This window comes from Lycorma delicatula, chromosome 8 (assembly GCF_047948215.1).
Source record: "Lycorma delicatula isolate Av1 chromosome 8, ASM4794821v1, whole genome shotgun sequence".
NCBI lineage: Eukaryota > Metazoa > Arthropoda > Insecta > Hemiptera > Fulgoridae > Lycorma > Lycorma delicatula.
The window spans coordinates 48,392,039-48,413,943 of record NC_134462.1 but is presented as its reverse complement, the minus strand read 5'-3'; the positions used below and the strand labels follow the sequence as shown (position 1 = coordinate 48,413,943).

Here is a 21,905-nt window from a genome sequence, read left to right as displayed (position 1 = left end):
CATTGTATTATAAAAAAAGTTGTATTTCCATCGTATTCGCATGTACATGATGTGCAATGATAAATTCATAAAAGTTTATAAAAAATATGTGAAATAAAATATGGTTTGATTATTAAAGATTTAGAAAGTAAATAATATGTTAAAATAAATATGTTTGTTTATTTATGCTAAAAAGAGTGGAACAGAGAATATGTCTGAATGTATAACTGTACTTTATTAATTAACTTTTAATAAAGTTCTTACTGATATAATGAAAAATTTGCGTAATTAAATTGTAATTTAGAGAGCATGTCCATTATATCATAACAAGCTTAAATGCTATCTCTACATGATGAGCGCAGTTGTGTATTTTCATCAGTACTTTAATAATTACACTGTCATCGTTATATTCAGTTTTTTCCATTAGTCAGAAAGCTGCATTTGTTTTCATTGTTTTACTTATGGTAAGGTGTAGTGTTCTTGGATTATTAATAGATTACAATTTTTATTCATTAATGAACAAATAACACAGTTATTTTATTTAATTCAATATTAATTAATACAACTTTTTGGTCATTGAAAGTGTGTAAGTATACTGTATTCATTTAAATATTATTCCCCATTTCAATGTTTTTTTTTTATCTATAATTTTCATTTCATGTTGTCAGATATATCGTGGTAGAATTTTAATGTAACATAACATTCATTTGCATGTTGTGTTTAGTGTTTCCTTTTATTTATATAGTTTATATGATTTGTTTTCCCCTGGGTGTGTTTATTGATATTCATTAGTAGAATAATTAAGATTAATAGTCAGTTAGATTCTGCTTCTATTTAGATTATGGTTTACTTGTTTATATAAAATTTGTGAAACATTATTTTTATGTTTATGCACTTATATTTCATAATAAAATATAATCTTTAACAGAAAAATTTTTTAATATAGTGCCTCCATGAATAAGAATAATAATAAGCCAGTTATTGAATTCAAAGAATACATCAAATATTTCTTACAAAAAAATTGATACATTGAAATGAGTTGTAGCAGTGGCTGTACTGAAACAATGAATTGCATTCTTATATCAAAATGTAATTCTACTTTTAATTAAAATATAATTTAAAAACAGTATTTATTTAAGTAATTGCTACTGAATTATAGTGATGGTAATAATAAAAGTGAATTAGTTTAAACTAAATTGTCTCAATAACAGTCTTTCTCTTATCAAACCGTTAATCATTGAAATATCAATATCTTGTTAATCCTTTAACAATGCTAATCAGTACTTTTTTTAGTATTTATTTATTTTCTGTAACACACACCTGACTATTTAACAACATACATTCACCTCAGCCATTTGTTATCCCAAAGGAAATGACTCCCTCAGGTTAATGACCGCCCCACAGTTCTACAATTGTTCTAAATTATTTGGAATAGTTTAATACAGTGATTCCCAAACTGCACGCCATGGCGCCTGGGGAGCCACAGCTTCTTCCAAGGGCACCACAAAATATTGTAAAAGCTTCATAATTAATTGAACCAAGACATTTATAATTATTAATGTAATGTTAATAAAATAAAAAAATAATTAAGATACATGAGTTTTATTTATTTTTATCTCTTGCTTATGAGTAGTCATACTTTTACTTAGGGTAGGGCGCCATGGAAAAACTTTAATTGAAAAAGAGTGCTGCAACTCGGAAACGTTTGGGAACCACTGGTTTAGCAGTTAATTATAATGAAAGGAAAGGTCCAAAAGAGGAAAATTAATTTTATTTAAGTTACATATTTATTTTTTGGTATTGTGTTTTTTGTGTTTATTGAATAAGAAAAGAATGCAGGAGTATATCAAATACATCTAATGACTAATAACAATTTTTTAAATATATATTCATCTTACAGGTTTTTTTGTTTTCTGTAGTTTACATTGTTTAATTTTACATATTTCATTGTTATATTTTACCATATTATGTGTTTCATTGTAGTTATTATCTATCAATCAGCCTAATAGAAGATTAATTTGTTTTAAGTTAATGACTTTTAATAGCATTTTTAAAAAAAATATGCATTTGAAAATTTGGTAAAAAATCACTCAGAAAAAATCAGTTGCTGTTAAATTTTAATGAAAAGTTCTTTTTTTAGAAAACCATGAACGTCTGTATCCTTTGTTCTTTCTTTAGTTATTTATTACTAAGTATTATCTGCTTAAAATGTAATAATATTATTATAAATAATGATTTTATTTACCCTTCCTGTACTCCAGTCATATTTACACAGATATTAACATATGACATTTTTAAATATGCTTTTGTTCTGATATAACCCTTTTTCACCTCTTGTAAACTATTATCTTACTGGATATAATACATTTTTTATATAATATTAAGGATATCTGATGAAATGAAGTTTTCATAATTTAAATAAATGCTCTTTCCAATTTTAAGAGAAAATGTTCTTAATCATTTAATGATCATTTTTTTATATATCAGTTCTTCTGATGTGTATTTATATTCTTGTACTCTCACTTAATGCTTTTAAAAATATTGATCATTGATTTTGTGTATATAGTGTGTCACATGAAGATGTTTATGTGCTTGATTAATTTATTCTATTTACTGACTAGTTATAATGAAATTTCATATTGATACCAAAACAAAAAAAAATATTATACACAGAATGTTTCACAAAGTTCTTCCGGGGCATTCATAACCTATTGTACTTGTGAAAATAATGAAAAAATTTCATATAAACATTTGTCCTAAAATGCTTCATTTGCAAGTTGTGGGTAGTGAAAGAATTTGCTTGGATTTCAGCTACCACGGGGAAATGACGTCGTACTGAAATTTTTAGGATGTTAATTAAGGGTCAGAATTGATGTGGTCATTGAAGTGATTGTGATTGTGGTCATTGAAGTGATTGATTGTGGCCGTTGATGTGGGTCAGAATTGAAGTGATTTCTTATGGTTTTTCATCCAAAAAACCGAATAAAGTAGGTCCTAGAATCGTAACAGCAATAGTTTTTGAAAAATTTGGAGTGAAAACCAATAAATTGGGGTAAAAAATTGAGCCTGCCATTCTCAACACATTTCGTGACACAATTTTGTTGCTCTTTTTAGTTCTTCAGGGCTGTCCTTAAGTTGCTCAGCCGCATCTATAATGCAGACAACTAATTCCTCACGAGAACGTATTTTTCTTTTGTATACAATATTTTTCATCCATCCGCAGATGCAAAAATCAAAAGGTGTTAGATTCATGCAATCTTGGTGGCCAGGAATGTGGACTTTCACAACCAATCTATTTCTCAAGGAAACAATTATTTAAGTAAGTGGAAACAGCACAAGAGAAGTGGGGAGGTGCGCCATCCTGCTGCCGGTATACTTTGCGGGTCTCAGCACTAAAGGAACATCAAGCTGCTGCAGCAGTTGTGCAGAAGAAAGTGGAAGTAGATCTCGGCATTTAAGCGACTAGGTAATATGAATGGTCCAAAGAGCTGATTTTAAAGAAAGCCACACACCGTACATTGACGCTAAATTGGTGTTGAAAATTGCCTTCCACCGTTTCATGAGGATTTACTTCTGCCCATATGTGTTCATTGCATAAGTTCTTTACACCATTTCGAGTGAAATTTGGCTCAGTAAACAAAACAAACTTATAGAATTGTCGATTTGTATTTCATCAGTTGCAGAAGTCCAAGCGAAGCGGACCGTCTCCTGGGTGTAGATGTTGAATTGGCTGTTTATGATAAGGATAAAACTTGCTTTGTTTAAGTATCCTCCAAACCATCGAATGTGAGACTAAGATTAGAAAGATGTCTTGTACTGATGCATGGACTGCGCTGAACTCCATCAATAATAATCTAATCAATATCAGTGTCGTGTTGGACAGATCATTCGTAGCTGGTACGACCCCTAGGTAGTGAACCTGTTTCCCTGAGATTGCGTAAATTTGTGCTAATTGTTTTGGGATGTGGAACCTTGTGATTTAGAAAATGTATTTCATATTCTACTGCGGCAGCTGTAGCTTTACCACTACACACACCCAAAATGAATACCATATCAGTGTATTTCTCTGTTGTAAGGCAAACTGATCACGTTCAAATTAAAATTTTACAAAAAATCCTTCGCTAATGACAGCACAGTTCACAGTAACCGATATACTTTTTTTTTAAACTTCGGGATCACCGTTAGGTATTGCTTCAGAGGATGAGATGAATGACACTTTTTGTAGCGTGTGAAAATGTCATGCCTGACTGGGATTCAAACCCGGGACTTCCGAATGAAAGGCTGAGATGCTACCACTCGTGCCACGGAGGCTGGTACCTTACAGAATGATTTTTATAGTACGTTGTTAATCAGCTTTTGTTATTTTATTACAAATTTTGAAACAATGATTTTTTAAATAATTATTATTGTATTTCTGCCATTAATAAAAAAATGTTATGTAAGAAATTTTTATTTTACAAACAAACATGTAATTCCCAGTTTTTTAAGAGCATTTTTAACACTAAATTTTAATTTTACAAATTTTTCATATCACCAAAAAAGAATATGGTTTTTGTTTACATTAAATAAGTGCTTTTCTGACAAATGTAGAAATGTATTATTTCTAAATAAAATTCAAATTTTTCTAACTTTTCTTTGTTTTATTCAACTTATAATAAGTAATTTTTTCATAATTAAATTCTCTAAAAGTTTTGTTTAAAGGTTTTATCAGTTTATTACCCATTTAACAAAGTTATTGTATGTCAAACATAAAAAAATGGGGGTTTTTACCCCAATTTATTGGTTTTCACTCCATATTTCTCAAAACCTACTATAGATATTGTTCTAGAATCCATTTTATTCAATTTTTCAGGTCAAAATCATAGGGAATCATGAATTCTGCCCCTTAATTAACATCCTAAAACTTTCAGTACAATCTCATTTCACCAGGGTAGCTGAAATTTAGCAGTCTTTCACTGGCCATAACTCACAAATGAAGAATTTTGGGATGTATGCTTAAATGAGAACTTTTTCCATTATTTTCACTAGCAGAGTAGGTTATGAAAGTCCCGGGACTACTTTGTGATACACTCTGTATGAATACGTTAAAAATATAATTTGTTTTTTTGTTACCAACAAAAAAATTGTAATTTATAAAAATAAAATTTTTAATAGGTTAGAAAATATATTTTACAATTAAACAAAAAACATTAGTGATATATTAAGCTGAAATTATTATTTATAATCTGAAATTTTATCATAAGTAAGGTAATAATATGTTCTCAGACTGATGTTCACCCACAGTTACATATCAATAGCAACATTTGGCAAATGATATGCAAATGTGTCTGAAAAAACCTCAGGATTAGTAAAGTTTTTTCTTCAATGAGCCTCTATAGGCACACCAGTTATATTTTATTATTAACAGCTCAGTGTATCAAATAATTCCCAACCATAATTGTATTGTTAAGTTTTAATTAATAATACATCCTGGCGTGGCAATGCATAGGCAGACAATACACTCATTATATGAATAAAGGCTTCAGCTGTCTATAGGTTCTGATCCAAGAAAGCCACACCAGAAGTCGAGAAACTTCATGAATATTTAAACAATCAAAAAATAATTTGGATTATGGTAGTACATACGTAACATAATGTATACAAAAGCCACTGGCAATCTTAACTGACAGTTCACCTAATTCATTTCATCAAATATTATCAAATGCTACAGCCCAAGCATGATACTTCAATTTTTGCTTAATTGGATAAGGTAACTTATGTTTTATGAAGATAATACATAGTAATGAAATTTTTGCTACAGTTACTGATACGAGTATATTAGCTTTTTGCTGTATTACTCGTATGATGAACCTCACAAGCTTCAGTATGTAAACTTTTGTTTTTAATTTTATTGTTTTCTTACCATTTACATATCACATTTTGAATATTTATTTATTTCATTTTTATTAAAAGCAATAGTTAAATAAACTGACACTCATTGTAAGTGTACGCCTTACTGTATGAGATGTAATAATGTTATGATCTGATCCAAGTGCAGAAAATAGTCAAAAGGCAAAGAGAAATATTCAGTGTAAACCAAAAGATTTGTAGATGAAACTTAAGAGACTGTTTCATTAAAAAGACTTGATTTATTTATCTATATTTACATTTATAATGAAATGAAGGGTCTGAAAGAGGAAAATAATTTTACTTATTACATATTTATATTTTAGTTTTTTTGAGAGAAATAGTTTTTACTGTTTTAATGAATAAGAAAATAATACATGAGTGTATCAATTGACTAATGACAAAAAAATTTTGTAGTTATTCATATTGTTTTCTTCCCCAGTTTATTAATTGTTAATTATTATTTTGATGTAGACAATTTTAATAAAAAACTCTCTCTGCTGGTCTTTTTTGGTTTTATTTTATGATTACCTAATGGTATAATTTGTATGTGTCTTTATTCAAGAATGACACTGCATAGGGTGTGGCTTTTTTTATGCCCACTAAAGAAAAAAACCATAACATCAGCGTTAAGTAAATCGGTTTAATTAATTATTTTTTTAATTTAATTTTCGTAAAATATCTACATAATATTTATTATTATAAATTAAGTTCTGAATAATGTTTTTGTAAATGTGATTAAACATTAGAATAAGCTTTTAGTAATTAATAACAGCTATGTGCTCGCAGTTATGGGACATTCATTTTGTTCTTTACTTCTTTAAAATTTCTATTTGCCTGATCAAATGTAAAAATAAATATTGTATTTTAATATTCTATAATAATAAATTATCATTAAATCTAAAATTAAAATTTGATTCTATTTTGTTATTAATACTCTATTTTAAGTAGCTTTAACTTTTATCATCATTAATCATTAATAAATAGCAAAAGCATACAGTGTTGCACTTACTAAAGTTCAATTTCAGTATTACCAAAACTGTCTCGGTTTTTTAAAAGTGGTTTTGATAATCGGGATCTATCCTTTAATAATCAAGATGGTATTTCCTCAAATTCTGTTTTGTCACTGAATCATCAGTTTCTAAGGGATGCAATTTACTGTCTTACTCAGCTCCCTCTAATTTTATTAATTTAGCCAATCTGTCATTTAAATAAGTGTATTCATTATAGCTGATAAGTACCAAATGATTAACAGATATTTCATGGTTCAGAGTGATTTCTTCACTTTTCATCTAGAAAGGGAAGATTTTTTATACATAGCATTGTTTCTAAAAAAAAAGGAATATTAACAGTTTCTATACGTTACTTATCCCAGGCATTTAAGGTCATGCATATAAGAACAATCTGAAGTACAATAGCAGTCTGAGACATAGTGCTTTCCCTTAGAGTAATGATATTTTACTCTAGTTTACACATTTTACAAAGGCTAATTTGTGAAATTTTATCTGAAGGACTGAATATTATTTGCATTTTAGTAGTCTTTTGTACTGATATGAATAGTATTTTCAGCACAGTGAAGAAGATAACAACAAATGTTTCACTCCTTAATTTCTCAATTGAGTATGACTTAGGTTATTGTTTTTTCTGGCAGTAGTAATACCATTTTTTTTTGTGTATTACTGTGATCTGACTAATGTCAGATTGCTGTTTGTGAAGTATTCATGAATTGAATCTCATATTTAAGGTTCACTTTTTTATTTGATGATGGAAAATGGTGATAATTGAATTACAACAATTTTTAAATGCAAAAATTATGATATAAAATAAATTTATTTCTTATATAAAAAATAAATAATGCATTTATTTCTAAAAATAATTTTAAAAATATATGTATTAAATTTTTCTAAAATTTTTTTAATACTTTTGAAACTAAATTATTACTTTAACAACAATTCATGTTGTACTCTTCAAGAAGCATAAAATCAATTCATTAATGTTCAGACATATAAATAAAGGACTCTTTTTGGAATTTTTAAGAGTTGTAGATTGTGAGTGTGACTTCACGTCATCTTAAACTTACAGTTTCCTTAGATAATATAAAAAAAAATAAATATTACAATTTGTATTACTAACAAAAAAAATAATTTTAACTAAAAACATGCATAATTTGATGTAAAATTACATATGAAATATTATTAAAAATACAGTATGATTTTTAGGTAAGTATTTATTAAAATGGCACAACCCAAAGACATTAATCAGCAAAAACCATTGAAAGAACGACGAGATACAACTGTTGGTATACTTCGAGTGGATACATCAAAGAAAAGACGAAGTTCTGTTACTTCATTATTCAGCAGTATCGTACTTACACCACCACTGGTAAGTTTTGATTACATTAAATCTTATCTAAAGATGTTTAATAAAATAAAATATTTAACTAGTATCTATTTTAAATATTGCGATGAATATGTGTTGACCGCTCAATAAATTTGAATTTCAGAAAAAATTGTAAAAATAAAGGTTTTTTTCCATTGAGATATAAATTAAGATTAGTTTGTTTTTTAGAAATTCTTTTCTTTTTCCATTTCAAAAGTGTGAAAATTGATAAGAAAAAATACTTTTTTGTTTTGTTTTGGGTAGTAATTTGTTTTTCCCGTTGACATGCAACTTGCTAATTTAAAAATAAACTCAGCTTTTTAAATATACACTTTTTAAGAATCAGTAATTTTTGTTACTTCATTAGAAATTAATTGGTTAAGAAAAAGCCATATCTTAGTATCATTACAAATATAAAAATTTAAACTTTATAAATATCTCATGGATCTCATATTTTACTATATTTTTCTAATTTTGAGTCAAATAGTAGTAAAAGTTAACTACAGTTTTGATTTTAGAAAAGATTAAATTATTCTTTGTTGCACTGTATGTATGGTCAGGTTGTTTGGGTTTATTTTTAATTCTAAGAATCTACCTAAATTATCTGCAGTTTATGAAAAAAAAAAATTTAGAAAAATGTTTGGGGAAATCTTTATAACAAACTTATATAAGGATTATAAGGAACTCTTAAGGTGCTCTGATCTGCAATAAAAACTATCCTACTCGGAAAGAAGTAGTACAGTTATGTGTACGGTACTGTTATACCACACTACAACAATATCTTATGATGGATATATCATATCTAGATTAAAGCAAAGAAAATAATGGGCTTATTTTAGAAATAAACGATAGTCAATCTTTCTTTTACAATTAAAAGAGATATGTTTAATAGTAATTGAAATAAAAAAATTGGCCAGCTCAGCAACTGTGTACCAAAAATAGTTGTCTGTAACGAAGCAAGCATTTTGAGTGTTATCATTCATCATCTCTTGATTTCTTAAAATACAGTTTAATGAATTTTAAAATAAACATGAATAAAAAACCAAATTAATGAGTGAATAAAATAAAAATTAAAAAAGCATGAATGATTAATAAATAAAAAACCATTAATTATGCAGTAGTTACTACAAACATATTTCTCTTTATACAAGGGGAATATATTATTTATAAAGTAAAAGTTGGCTGTGGATAGTCAAAGTTTAAAGAAAAGAGTTAGCTGAAGTTTGTACCACTTACACCAGCCACTGATTGGAACATTTTGAATTTTTTGTAGTACTTTGTTAGTGTTGTTTTTTCTTAATCAACCCATTTTTTCTAATTTGTTCTTGTTTGAATTTATTTTTTATTAATTTGCTTACATCTGATTGTGGGACATATTCAGCTCCTACATTTTTTCTTATAGCTGTGATAATTTAAATCATCTGAGACACTAGTCGTCATTGTTTTCTCTGAGAGTAATAATGTTCACTGAACACAGTCAGTCCTTGTGGTAAATAGAGCAAAGGTGCCAATTGTAGGGCTGAATATCACCTACATTTCAGGTTTGGCTTAATAATATGCAATCATATATTTAGTTCAATGAAAAGATCAATAAGAAAGTTACTTCACTCCTCACCTTTCCTAATAAACTTGGCATGAGGTGATTGTTATTCTTAAAGATGGTTATTTCATTTGTGGAAGTAACTTGTGACTCATCTCATTACAGTTTTGGCACGTAACGTATGTACATCTAATTATGATAATTGTTTTACAATCAAAACTTACATCTAGTTACAGGCTTTAACATTTTAAAAAATTGTTCGTGAGTTTTTCTTGCTTTTTTATTAATATTACATTAAAAGCAGAAAAATATTATATGTACAGATGCAGTAATAATTTTCAAGTAATGAATCATTAGGTATAGTTTGACAAAACACTTTATGTGATGGGAAACACTGACCTTTGATTTAAATATCTTAATTAAAAGTTTACAATTGTCTCCAGATTACTGTAATGAGATGTATTTAAAAACTAACAATGTTGTAGATAAATTGATGAATTTTTTCTATATTTTTTGAATATGTGTTTATATATTGTGAAAACATTCTCTAGTGATTTTTTTTTCAATATAATTGATTTGATTATATATACTATTGCTTCTGTGTATATATACTATTAAACATGTTGTCAAATTTACTAGAAATAATAATTTTAAAAATTCACCCATGATCGTATGAAAAAAGGAAGTTTAATAATATGAACTTATCAATCTATATAATAAGATTTTAAATTCATAGGTTCATCATCAAATACAGAATACTATATCGTGCAATGAATTTCCATCATTTCATGTTGAAACTGACATTTCTACCTGAATTATATTCTAATAGTAAGAAACCAACCTAATTGCATCAGGTAGTTGGTTCCATCCTTTTAAAAATTTTCGGTCTTCTGTTAATTAAATATCATGGTAGAAGTTTTTCTGTGGATTTTTACCAACAGTACTAAGAAGCCAACCTTAATCAAGATATTTCAGTCCGCTCCAGTGGAAATCAAGGCTGAATAGTTTATACCACTCAGCCATACTGCCACTGTTCCAGAAAATTCTGATGATGGGAATATTATTCCTTTAGGAATTCTTCCTGAATGAAAAGCAATTTTATCGCAGCATGTATTTATGCTGGTCAACAGAAAATCCTTAATCAGTAATATGCTGCTTCTAACAGGGTAAAGATAATTTGATCTGCTGAGGAGTTGTAGTGAGATGGGTAGAGGGTAGAAACTGTTTTCTCACGACCCACCTTTTTTATAGTAGTTTGATCTTCTTCCTGATTGTTTCATTATGCGAGAGTATGTTTTGATCCTGCTAGAAGGGCTGCTTATTGATACATTTGAGTCCAAGTTAAGTATAGCATCTATCATGTAAAATGAAATCTCTTTTTCCCTTCTAAAATACAAATGCAAGATGTTGGAGGCAATTCAGCATAGGACTTACATGATGAGAAAACATAACATTATTATTAGTTATACTTATCTGCTCTTTCACATTTCTTTTATGACTTCCGTTGTCATTTTTTCTTCTTCAGACAGTGAATATGATGGATTAAACTATTTTACACATTAGCTTTCAATATATACTAGAATTTATAATATTATTTAATATAACATGAATCAAAGTATAGCAAGAATCAAAGATTTTTTTGTAATGTAACATTTTAGTACAGGGCAGCTAGTTCTGTTTCATGCCCCATCCAATTTTACATAAGAAAGTGGTGCGGTAGCTCCATTTGCCTTTAGTTTTCTGATTAGTAAATATTAGGAGTCCATTACAGATTGATTAGTCAGGAAAATATTAATTTTTTTTATAAAGTTTAATTGAACTGGACTGAATGTGAACCAATAGATAGGATTAGAAAAACCGCTATTAATATTATAATTTTTATTTTCTTAACTTTTTTATACCTTTTTAAGGTCTTTCTAATTATTCTATCATTTGATGTTTTGTAAATGTTAATTTTAAAATATTGATAATATCAGCTGTATCAAAAATAAATGATATGAAAGTTGAAATAAGAAGCAAAATACCTTATTGATTAATAACTATTTATTTGAACATTTTACTTTCCAGTATATTAATTTTTTGACATACATTTATATCATATATTTTTGACATGTGTTATTTTCCTTTTATGAAGATTCTTATATTTTAAAAGGAAAGGAACTGACTCATCTCTTAATTTATGGTGTAGCACTTTTTAGTACTCTCTTTGTAGTGCTGTCTAGGCATTGTATAGCTACTTATGAGAGCATTGGAAAATTTTTATATAACAGTTACATATCTTTTTGGTTAATTTTATTCATCGTTTTAAATTATATAGTAAAATTTGTTAACATTGAACAGTTGATCTACTTGTGACTCAGATTATACAAAGGTATTATGTTATAAAATTGCATTAACTAAAAAAAAAAAGCTGACAACAAAGTATAATACTTTCCTGGAATTATTTATTTATTTATTTTTACACAGTAGAAAAATAATGATACATGAAAAAAGTTTTAAAAAAATTTATATTTTTTTCTGCTCTTCCACCTTCTCAAACTCACCTCCCAAAACATTATTTTGATTTATCAACGTTTCCTATACTAAATGGAAGAAAGTAAAAAAAATTCACTGAAAAATGTGCAATCAATAAAACGTGACCTAAACTTCTTTTTTGGTGGTGGGAGTGAATTATGATGAAATTTTATTATTAAAAATGTAAATAAACCAAAAAGAAAACTAAAAAATTATATAAATCAATATTTTTATACTTTGATTGGCCCCTCTACCACCATTACTTCCCCTAAAGTTTTTTGGGTCGTTTACACTAATATTATGCCTAAAAAAATTCGGTTAAAAAATATGCTGCAATAAATAAAAAATAACTTTTTCGATTTTTGGGGAAGGGGAGGAGAATTTGGGGGCAAAATTGGTTTTAAAAATGGTATATAAACATATACAGAGCATAATATAAAGTGGGGTTATGTTTGCAAAATTTTGAGAAAATTACCTGCAAACTTCCCACCCCCCCATCCACTGCATCCATAGAGAATTTGGGGGTCATTATCCCCAAACCGTTACCAACTAATTGCCCACACGAGTATATGCCAAATTTAATCAAAATCGGTATATCCAGTCAAAAGTTATTAAGCTTTCATACACGCCAACACACTTAAAAAACATTTGTACATTTTTATTCATACGTACAAACATTACCCCCACTTTTTTGGGGGATCCTTGCGTTATGAAACGTTGAAAAATGCAAAAAAACCTTACCCCATTTTATGGCTGATTACCATACTTTCCTTCTTGAGCGTAGCTCTAGAACTATGATGCCGGGAAATAAAAAAAGTTCAAACTTAATAGCAACATTTTATTTGCAATAATAATAATGCAAGTATATTTTTGGAATATTTTGCCAACTGTAGTAATAATAATAAAATGTTATAAGGTGATTGATCCCTCCCAGTTCGAATACTGTATGTTCTGTTAAACAAAACTTAAGTTTGTAAATAATATAAATTAAAAAATATTCTTGGTATTTTTCACTTGAATATTGTAATTTATTTTATATACTTGTATAAGATTCTAACCGATGATTTATAGCTTTGTTCTTATTATTGTTTTTCTTTTCCGAAATTTTGCACAGATGACGATGAAATATAACAATCGTTATCTACTGCCCTGCTTACTCCTTCCCTTTTATTTTTTTCTAAAGCTCCAGTTACCCAGTTAAGTGATTAATTAAGTCCAACCCTCGTTATTAAATGAAAAGCCATGGGTTTGGCGCATTAAGGTATTATTAATGATTTTTTCTAGAAAACTGTGCGTGATCTGTACAGGCCAAGGTTGTCTCGAAAACTCAGTTTATTCCCCTCCTTCCACCAACTCAACAAGCGTAAATAATCAGGGACTGTCTCCTAGAATTATAAAAGCGATCGTTTATCCATTCTCATCGTAATATTAATATTGCTTATGAAATTTTAAAACGCTTACTAATCCACGACAACATGTAATACACACATAGACTACAGTGGTCACGCCAGGTATTGCTTGTTATATTTGAGTGGGAGTAAGATATGAATAAACTGATGTAAATCTTTTTAAAAACATTTATCCATCCGATATGTCTTGTATGTAGATGTATAAAGCTCTCGTCAAAAACGTTTCAAGAATCGTTATTTAAGATTAGATTTTTATTTTTTGTTTTAAATCATCGTTTATCGGGAGTAACTAACTGATTCAAAACAGTATAAGCCGTATTATCTAATTTCTTATTTTTAAAAGGTTATTTTACCTTCATTTTAAATGGAATTTACGAGCGAGCAAAACGTAGTGCAGCGAAAAATTTCTTGTGCAGCCAAAAGCGGAATGCTTTATTTGTAAACATGTTTAGTAACATACAGTTACTTTAAGAAAGACAGTAGTATTAAAAAAAAACTGACAACACAGTCATAGGACTTTCCCGTCACACTGTTTTTTTTCTGTGACTAAATTTCCATATTCACTTCGATGAGCAAGCCAAAATGTATCTAAATCTTTAGATGTAAATTGTGGTTGTAATGTTTTATCGGCAGACATTTCGATGAGCTGGTTGTGAATCTCAGCTGGTAAAGTAGCAGCAACAACAACGTTTTCACTAAATGGATTCAGTACCCATCTCCACGAGAAATCATTTTTATCTTCCTGGAAATACTCCACCAAGTAAATTTTTAGCTCACGCAAATGCATCTTCATGCTATCCAAATTGTGGTGAATAATAGCGTCTTCTTCATCCAAATTTTTCTCAATGTAATCGGAAGTGAGTGGAAACGTATCAAAATTTTTGCTTTGAAGGTTAGTAATTGAGATATAAGCTTCTTAATGAAAACATGAACTTTGTCATTAAGAAAATGTTATTATCACGTCCTCGTAAATTCAAGTCGTAATGTGAAATACGAGTACATCAGCCGAGTAAGATAACAGCAACATATACTTATTCTGTAAAAATACTGGAAATTGCGTTTAATTCCAATAACCGAGTTAGAATTTTCCCCCGCGATAACTATCTAATTTCTGTATGGAAAAGAAGAGATTCTTTTTGCCCATTTCATCGCATAGTTTAGCAAACAGCCACCCAGTATCTTTGTTATGTCGAAGTTTGTTATCAACTGTAGCATTCCAGTCACCTTACCACTTTGCACGTATAGTGTGTTTTACACAGTAATGTCAGATGCAATAATACGAGCGATGAAGGTCGGTTGACTGCATAAGTCTTTAGCAGCGGAATCTGCACGTTCATTTAACCGGAATTTCCACGTGGCTAGGGATCCAGTAGAAATTCACTTGTGTGATGGGGTGGTTCAACTCAGTGATTGTATTATAAATCTCGGTATCGAAAGGATGTTTAGAATATAAACATCCTTTGGTTAGAGAGCACTGCATGAGTCACTGCAGATAAGTTTATGGCGGTGTTTTTAGTTAATGATGTTCAAAGCTTTACTTATAGCGTATAGTTAATCAGTAAAGACAATTGTAATACTAGGCAGACCAAAATTGTAGGTTCTGCCGTTAACATCAAATGCGCATCCAACGGAATCATTCTGTTTCGATCCATCTGTGTATACTATTACGTCTGGGTTTGTCTTGGATATGGTAAAACATTTGCTGAAAGATGATAGGTGGTGTTGATTCCTTATTGTATATCGTAAGGTATTGTATTTTATAAGGTTGATCCTCTACGAGGATATGAACAGAGAGACAGACACGTTGGAAAAATAGAAGGTGAGTCAACATTTATAAGGTGTAGTAAACGCCGGGAACGAACACCCATAGGTGCAGTATAACATGGATGGTCTTCATATCTTTGTTAATTAGGATTTGCAAGGGCTGCTTTAAAAGCCGGGTGATTCGGTTGCCCTTTAAGACGGGCAAAGTAAGATGTTACAAGTTGATCCCGCCTATCCCAAAGTGATAGTTCACCGCACTCAACAAGTATGCTAGTGACAGGGCTTAATCTAAAAGCACCTGCAGCAAGACGAAGAAAGGTATGATGTACGGCATCTAACCTCTGCAGCGCGGTATGATGCGCTGAAAAGTAGGCGACACAACCATAATATAAATGGGAACGAACTCAGAAGTAATAAAAACGCAACGTGTATGACCGATCGTTTCCCCAAATGGTGTTACTAAAGACTCGTAGCATATCTAAAAGTTTGGAACATTTCGTTTTTGTTTCATCTGTTTGACCCACATAAGACATCCATCCAAAAATAAACCTAAAAATTTTAAATCAGTAAAAGTAGAAATTAGCTCTCCGTTGAGAAAAATTTGCGGAATGAAAGGATCTCGCAGGTGAGATAGTATTACACATTTTGTTTTCACAGGTGAAACGATAAAGCCGGTAACCTTGGACCAAGCTTCAAGGCGAGATATAGTGTTCTGTAGTAGTCTCTCTGCTGTGCCCCTTGAATGGGACGTAATATTTATAATAAAATCAAGTAATGAAACATGTGGCTGGACACATTTAGTAATACTGTTGATCAAGGTACGGTTGTAAAGGTACACTTAATACACTTCCTTGAGGCATTCCATCCTCCGAGGTACCTGATAAAGAATTTCCAACATGAACACGGAAAGTTCAGTGATTTAAGAAACCCTTAATAAAAGCAAGCATATTGCCCTTGACTCCCCATTCTTTAAGGGTTTATAATACTATGTTGCCAGGCTGTATCGTACGCCTTTCTGATGTCAAAGAAGATAGCGATGAGGCGCTGGCGGAGTAGGAAAGCATTTTGAATAGCTGCTTCCAGTTACAATAAATGGTCAATGAAGATCTTACTTGGCGGAAACCACACTGTAGAACGGAGAAATGGTTGCCACATCTGTTGATTCATCAAATAGAATACTAAAAAATTCACTTAAACTCACTTGCTTAATTATTTGATCACGAACATCGTCAGCCATGTCATCGATTTGCCTTGACACTGTGTCGTTAGAAGGCGGAATTTTTTCAATTTTTTTGCTTCTTCCACGCCTATTATAACACTGACCATATCAATTGCTGCAGGTAACATGAGATTTTCTGCGATTGTATGGGCCCCTTTGGACATCTTAGCTACTGTTAATGCTACGAAACAAGATGCATCAAGTATACGTTTATCAGTATGTTTGATTTAAAAATAGAAACGTTTTATTTTTCAAAGTATGTAATTTTCTTTCGAAAAATTCCAAGGGAATTTTGTCGTCGAACGGGACGTTAAAATACACGTTCCTTCAAATAAACAATCGAAGAATTTTCTTTTCTGCAGTCGGTCATTTTTCTTAAATATTCTATCCTCTTCCACTAGACGTTTCTTTCTCAATCAAAAGTTTCCTATTGTTATTAGTTTTACACCACTTCAACTATACCTCTTTTGAAGTTCTTCAGGTAATTTATTTAATGTAGGCAGTCATTTTGTTTTGCGTGAAACTCGTTAACTGTTCTTGCAAAGCCTTGATCAAAACTATCTAATCCACTGACTGGTTTTGAAAGTTGTTTACACTGTTTTGTTGTGCTGAATGAGCACAACTGCTTTTCTTTTCTCAGTTTTTGAACTTGTGATTTTGAAATCCTACAAGCTGCAACAGTTCTTTCTTCACATTTTTTAATGCGTATTAAATGTTTGTCATCTTTTAATTTTCTTAACTTTATAGTTTCTTTCTTCATAAAATCGTATACATTATTAACTATTTCATGAGCTTAATTACGGAGCTTTTTATTCTTAATTACGGATTTAAATTCTGTCATTGCAAAAAAAATTCACTAACAAAAAATGTAAAAAACATACGAATTTATTAATACACACAAAACATTAACTAACACGTCACACATTACAAAAGGAAAGAGCTGTACCATTCTTACCGGGACACGCCAAGAATTAAACTAAGTTAGTTTATTGAAAATGAAAAGTAAATATTCGTATTCAATATTAATCAACAATGCGAAAAAAATTACTTGGCTATTCTATGAATACATATAAAATGACTAAGCTATTAATAAGCTGGTCTCCGTGGTGCGAGTGATAGCGTCTCGGATTTTCATTGGAGGTCCCGCGTTCGAATCCCAGTCAGTTATGGCATTTTCACACGCTACAAATATTGTCATTTACCTCATCTTCTGAAGCAATACCTAAAAAAAAAGCTATTAATAAATTATTATAATTTGAAGGGTATAGTCCTATTATTTAATAATGATGTTTCTTACTATAAACATGAGCCACATTAATAATACCCATTAAAACAAGTTCATATAAACACAGCTCAAATTAAATATTTTGATAACTTTTATACAAAGTGGTAACTTTTATACATTTTATAACTCGCTTGATTGAGGGAGTGTGATAATAATCCGTTAATATAAGTAAAAACTACTCGTTTTTGTATTGTATTTATTACAGTACAAAACAGTACAGATTTGTACAGCAAGAAGAATTTATTAGTACCTTAAATATTTGTAAAGAAATTATTGAATGAAATTAAACAGATTGATAAATTCTAATTGTCGAAAATACGTACACACATACAAATACATATGTTTTTTGGTCTATATGTACTAGGACCCGTAAACGGAAATATATTCCCTGAGAAAGTAAAAAAAAAGTTTCAGCTATACTGTACTTACAAACATATAAACACAATGAACAAAAAAATGCATTTACCGTGATCACGTTTGGGAAAATTATGTATTTTCAAGTATTTGTAGATACGTCAATAATAGAAATTAGTGTCAATAATAGAAATCGGTGACGAATTTTGATTCCTTTTCACTTGAAAAAATATATACATAATTAAAAATATCAATTAAAATATCATGAAATATTAAAATTTGCACGCTTAAGTATTTAATAAGATTTTTAAAAAAAGGAAAATATTTATGGATCTTTTATCCAGAGCTCTCCAAATATTTATTCAGAGAGATCCAACGATTTATGATTTTGTAGGTTGTTTTATTTATGGATTTTCCATAAATAAAAAATCTGATATGGACACCACATGACTTCTTTGTACGCCTATTAAATTATATATACACATTTTTTTAAATGAAAAGTACATAAAATTTTATTTCAATAATAACTTCTGATATTCTTTCATATGTGTTTTTTTACTGAAATATTATTATTATAAATATTATTTATCGTAAAACTTTTTAACAATCAGAGGTTAATAATTTTTAATAAATTAATATATTTAGATTAAAAAAAGAAGTTAATAGAAAAAACAGGAGATGAAGTCTGATTCGAACCGACGTGCTTTTACCCTTGTAAGATCCAAATATTTCATTAATTAAAATCTTATTTGGCTATAAAACTCTGGAACCAATGAAAAAATTACCACTTATGATACATCGTTAAAAGCTGTCAACGAGAGCTTATTACTGCAATTAAGAAAAAGTCCAAAACCCACATTGTTTTTTATTTTGGGCTTTTTTTGGACCATTTTGGTTCAGTCGATTGCAATAAAAAACGGAGGTGTACAACTAGATGTTACAACAGTCCTAAATCCAAAATATCAACATTCTACGGCTAATCGTTTTTGAGTTATGCGAGATACATACGTACGTACGTACAGACGTCACGCCGAAACTAATCAAAATTGATTCAGGGATGGTCGAAATGGATATTTCCGTTGAAATCTGAAAACCGAAAATTTTCGCGATCACAGTACTTTCTTTCCTTTGTACACGGAAGTAAAAACAATGTGCGTGGGTTTGTTCGTTTGTTTGTTGTACGCGCTCACATTTTTATTTTAGCTGCTATTGGGGTAGAGGGGACCAATGATGTTTCGCTGGGCGGCTGCGCGCAGCACACGAACGATTCATTCGTTCAAACGATTTATACTTCTCGAACCCTTTATACTTCTTGATACGAACAGGCCGTAGCCCCACCTTTTTTTTCCAGTTTAGTAAATAATAAAATAATTATTAATTAATTACATTTTTTTTTGCTTTATGATATCAAGCATTTAAATTAAATAAATAAATTTAATAAAATTTGAACATTTAAATTAATATTGTTTTTTCGATATTTTGTATTAAGGACTTAATAGAGCTAATTTAAATTATTAAGACACTTACAACCAATATGTAAGAAGTATATTCAAATATTAAATTATTGAAAAATAATTTATTACCACCAACAGGTTGTATGAATAATAGCAGCAGAATAGTTCATGTTATTTCATTAAGATTAAGATAATAAAAATTATATTTTTAATCAATCTTTATAAAGAAAAAAGCGGCTCAGAATAAGAAAAGATCTTTGGAAAAATATTTAACCAAGGTAACGGAAAAAATCATAAATATTAAATGTTAATTTTAACATACTTCGACTAGGATACAATTTATTAATTCATTATTGGGTAAGTCAAAAATCTAACTTATTTTATAACTAAATGTACTTTTCTTATTACTTAGTTACAACTTATTTGTTATTGACTTACAAGTAATGAACTTTATAATGACAAATAAATTACGTGATAGAGAATTAACTCTGGGCCAAAACGTTCTGGACTAAAATTTTCGACAAGCTGTAAATAGTTATATCATCTTGAAAATTATTTGCATTATTATGGATAATATTTATAGTTTAAATGGTTTTATTTGGTTACAATTAAACGATTATTTATTTTCCAACTGTTAATACTATTCTAATAAGGATTGTTTTCATATTGTTATACATTAAAAAATACAGCAGAAGAAAGAAAAAACTGTTAACGGATTAAATATTTTAATACTGGTGTATTCTTTAAAAAAAATTTTTCTAAAAGATAGAAATGAAACTTTTAAAATCACTTCTGGTTATGTTAGTTTCCAGAAATAAAATAACTATTGTACGTAAAAAAATTATGATTAACGGTAAAAAACAATTAATTTTAATAAATTAGTGACATAATTTTAACAGGCTATTTAAAATCTGAATAAAAAAATTGTGTACAAAAAACCTAATTTAAAAGATAAAATATAACATATTGTGTAGGGAAAACCTATTAAGAAAATGAAAGAAGCTACATTTTCCTTTAGCTTTGTTGTTTAATGAAACATAATATTTTTAGAGTAAAAATGTTTTAAACGCCTCAAACGTTTTTGAATCGTTAAAGAAAATGTTTTGTAATTGGGGTTGAGTGTAATAAAAAGGAATAGGAAATTAACATAAACGGAAAACAATGGCGCGCCCAGCCTGTTGCTTGTTTGCTGATGGCTGTTTATTTATTCCGTACGTAAGCATTACTCACACCCTTTAAGCTGTTCTTGGTCTACTTTTTATTATTTTTCGTCACGTGATTCAAACCACTAAGTAAAAAGAAACAAAAAAGAATATTATGCTAACACCACTACTGTGTCATTGCCATAGTAATAATCTGTTAATTTTTTTAAATAACTTCATAAAAATGTAAACTATAAATATTTATTACCAAGAAAAAAATATAATATATATACAATATTATATTATACATATACATTAGCCGGTCAGAGTTAGCTTCGCTCGCCCGACCGTCTAGCCAGGGGGCTCCGCCCCTTGGACCACCGACGCATTCGTTATCCTCATGGTTGTGAAAATATTAAATATTTTAATGATATTCATTTTAAAAAAATTAATCCTTTTACTTCATTATATTTCTGGTGCCATGGTGATAAAAATATAATGATGTAAAAGGATTAATTTTTGTTTTAATGAACATCTTAACTCCCAAGGAGAGTAAGGACTCGATCTATAGCTTAAAAACCTTCCCTGGGATAAGCACAATTGTATCGGTCGGTTGGTTCTCGCTGAACCGTCATCAAACCGGTGGTTTGATGCTGTTACAAACAAACAGACAGACAGATCGACAAACTTTCGCTTTATATATATATATATATATATATATATATATAATTAAATTGCATTAAGATAAACATTTATTAAGTCTAAAAAGTACAACCGGCCTCTGTGGCGCGAGTGGTAGCGTCTCGGCCTTTCAACCGGAGGTCCTGGGTTCGAATCCTGGTCAAGCATGGCATGTTTCATACGCTACAAAAATTGTCATCCATTTCATCCTCTGAAATAATACTTGAATGGTGATCCCAGAGGTTAAAAAAATATAATAACTCTAAAAAGTACGCTCAATGTCCATAATTCTACTTAAT

General features: G+C 29.5%; 1 protein-coding gene across 1 annotated transcript in view; it reads left to right on the top strand.

The window, feature by feature from the left end:
- Nucleotides 1–316: 316 nt before the first annotated feature.
- Nucleotides 317–21,905, top strand: part of Tmc (Transmembrane channel-like) — a 69,952-nt gene continuing 48,363 nt past the window's right edge. The window contains exons 1-2 of the mRNA XM_075373728.1: nt 317–448; nt 8,090–8,247. Coding sequence (XP_075229843.1) covers nt 8,101–8,247 — 147 coding nt within the window. The 5' untranslated portion in view covers nt 317–448; nt 8,090–8,100. The remainder of the gene's footprint in view (nt 449–8,089; nt 8,248–21,905) is intronic.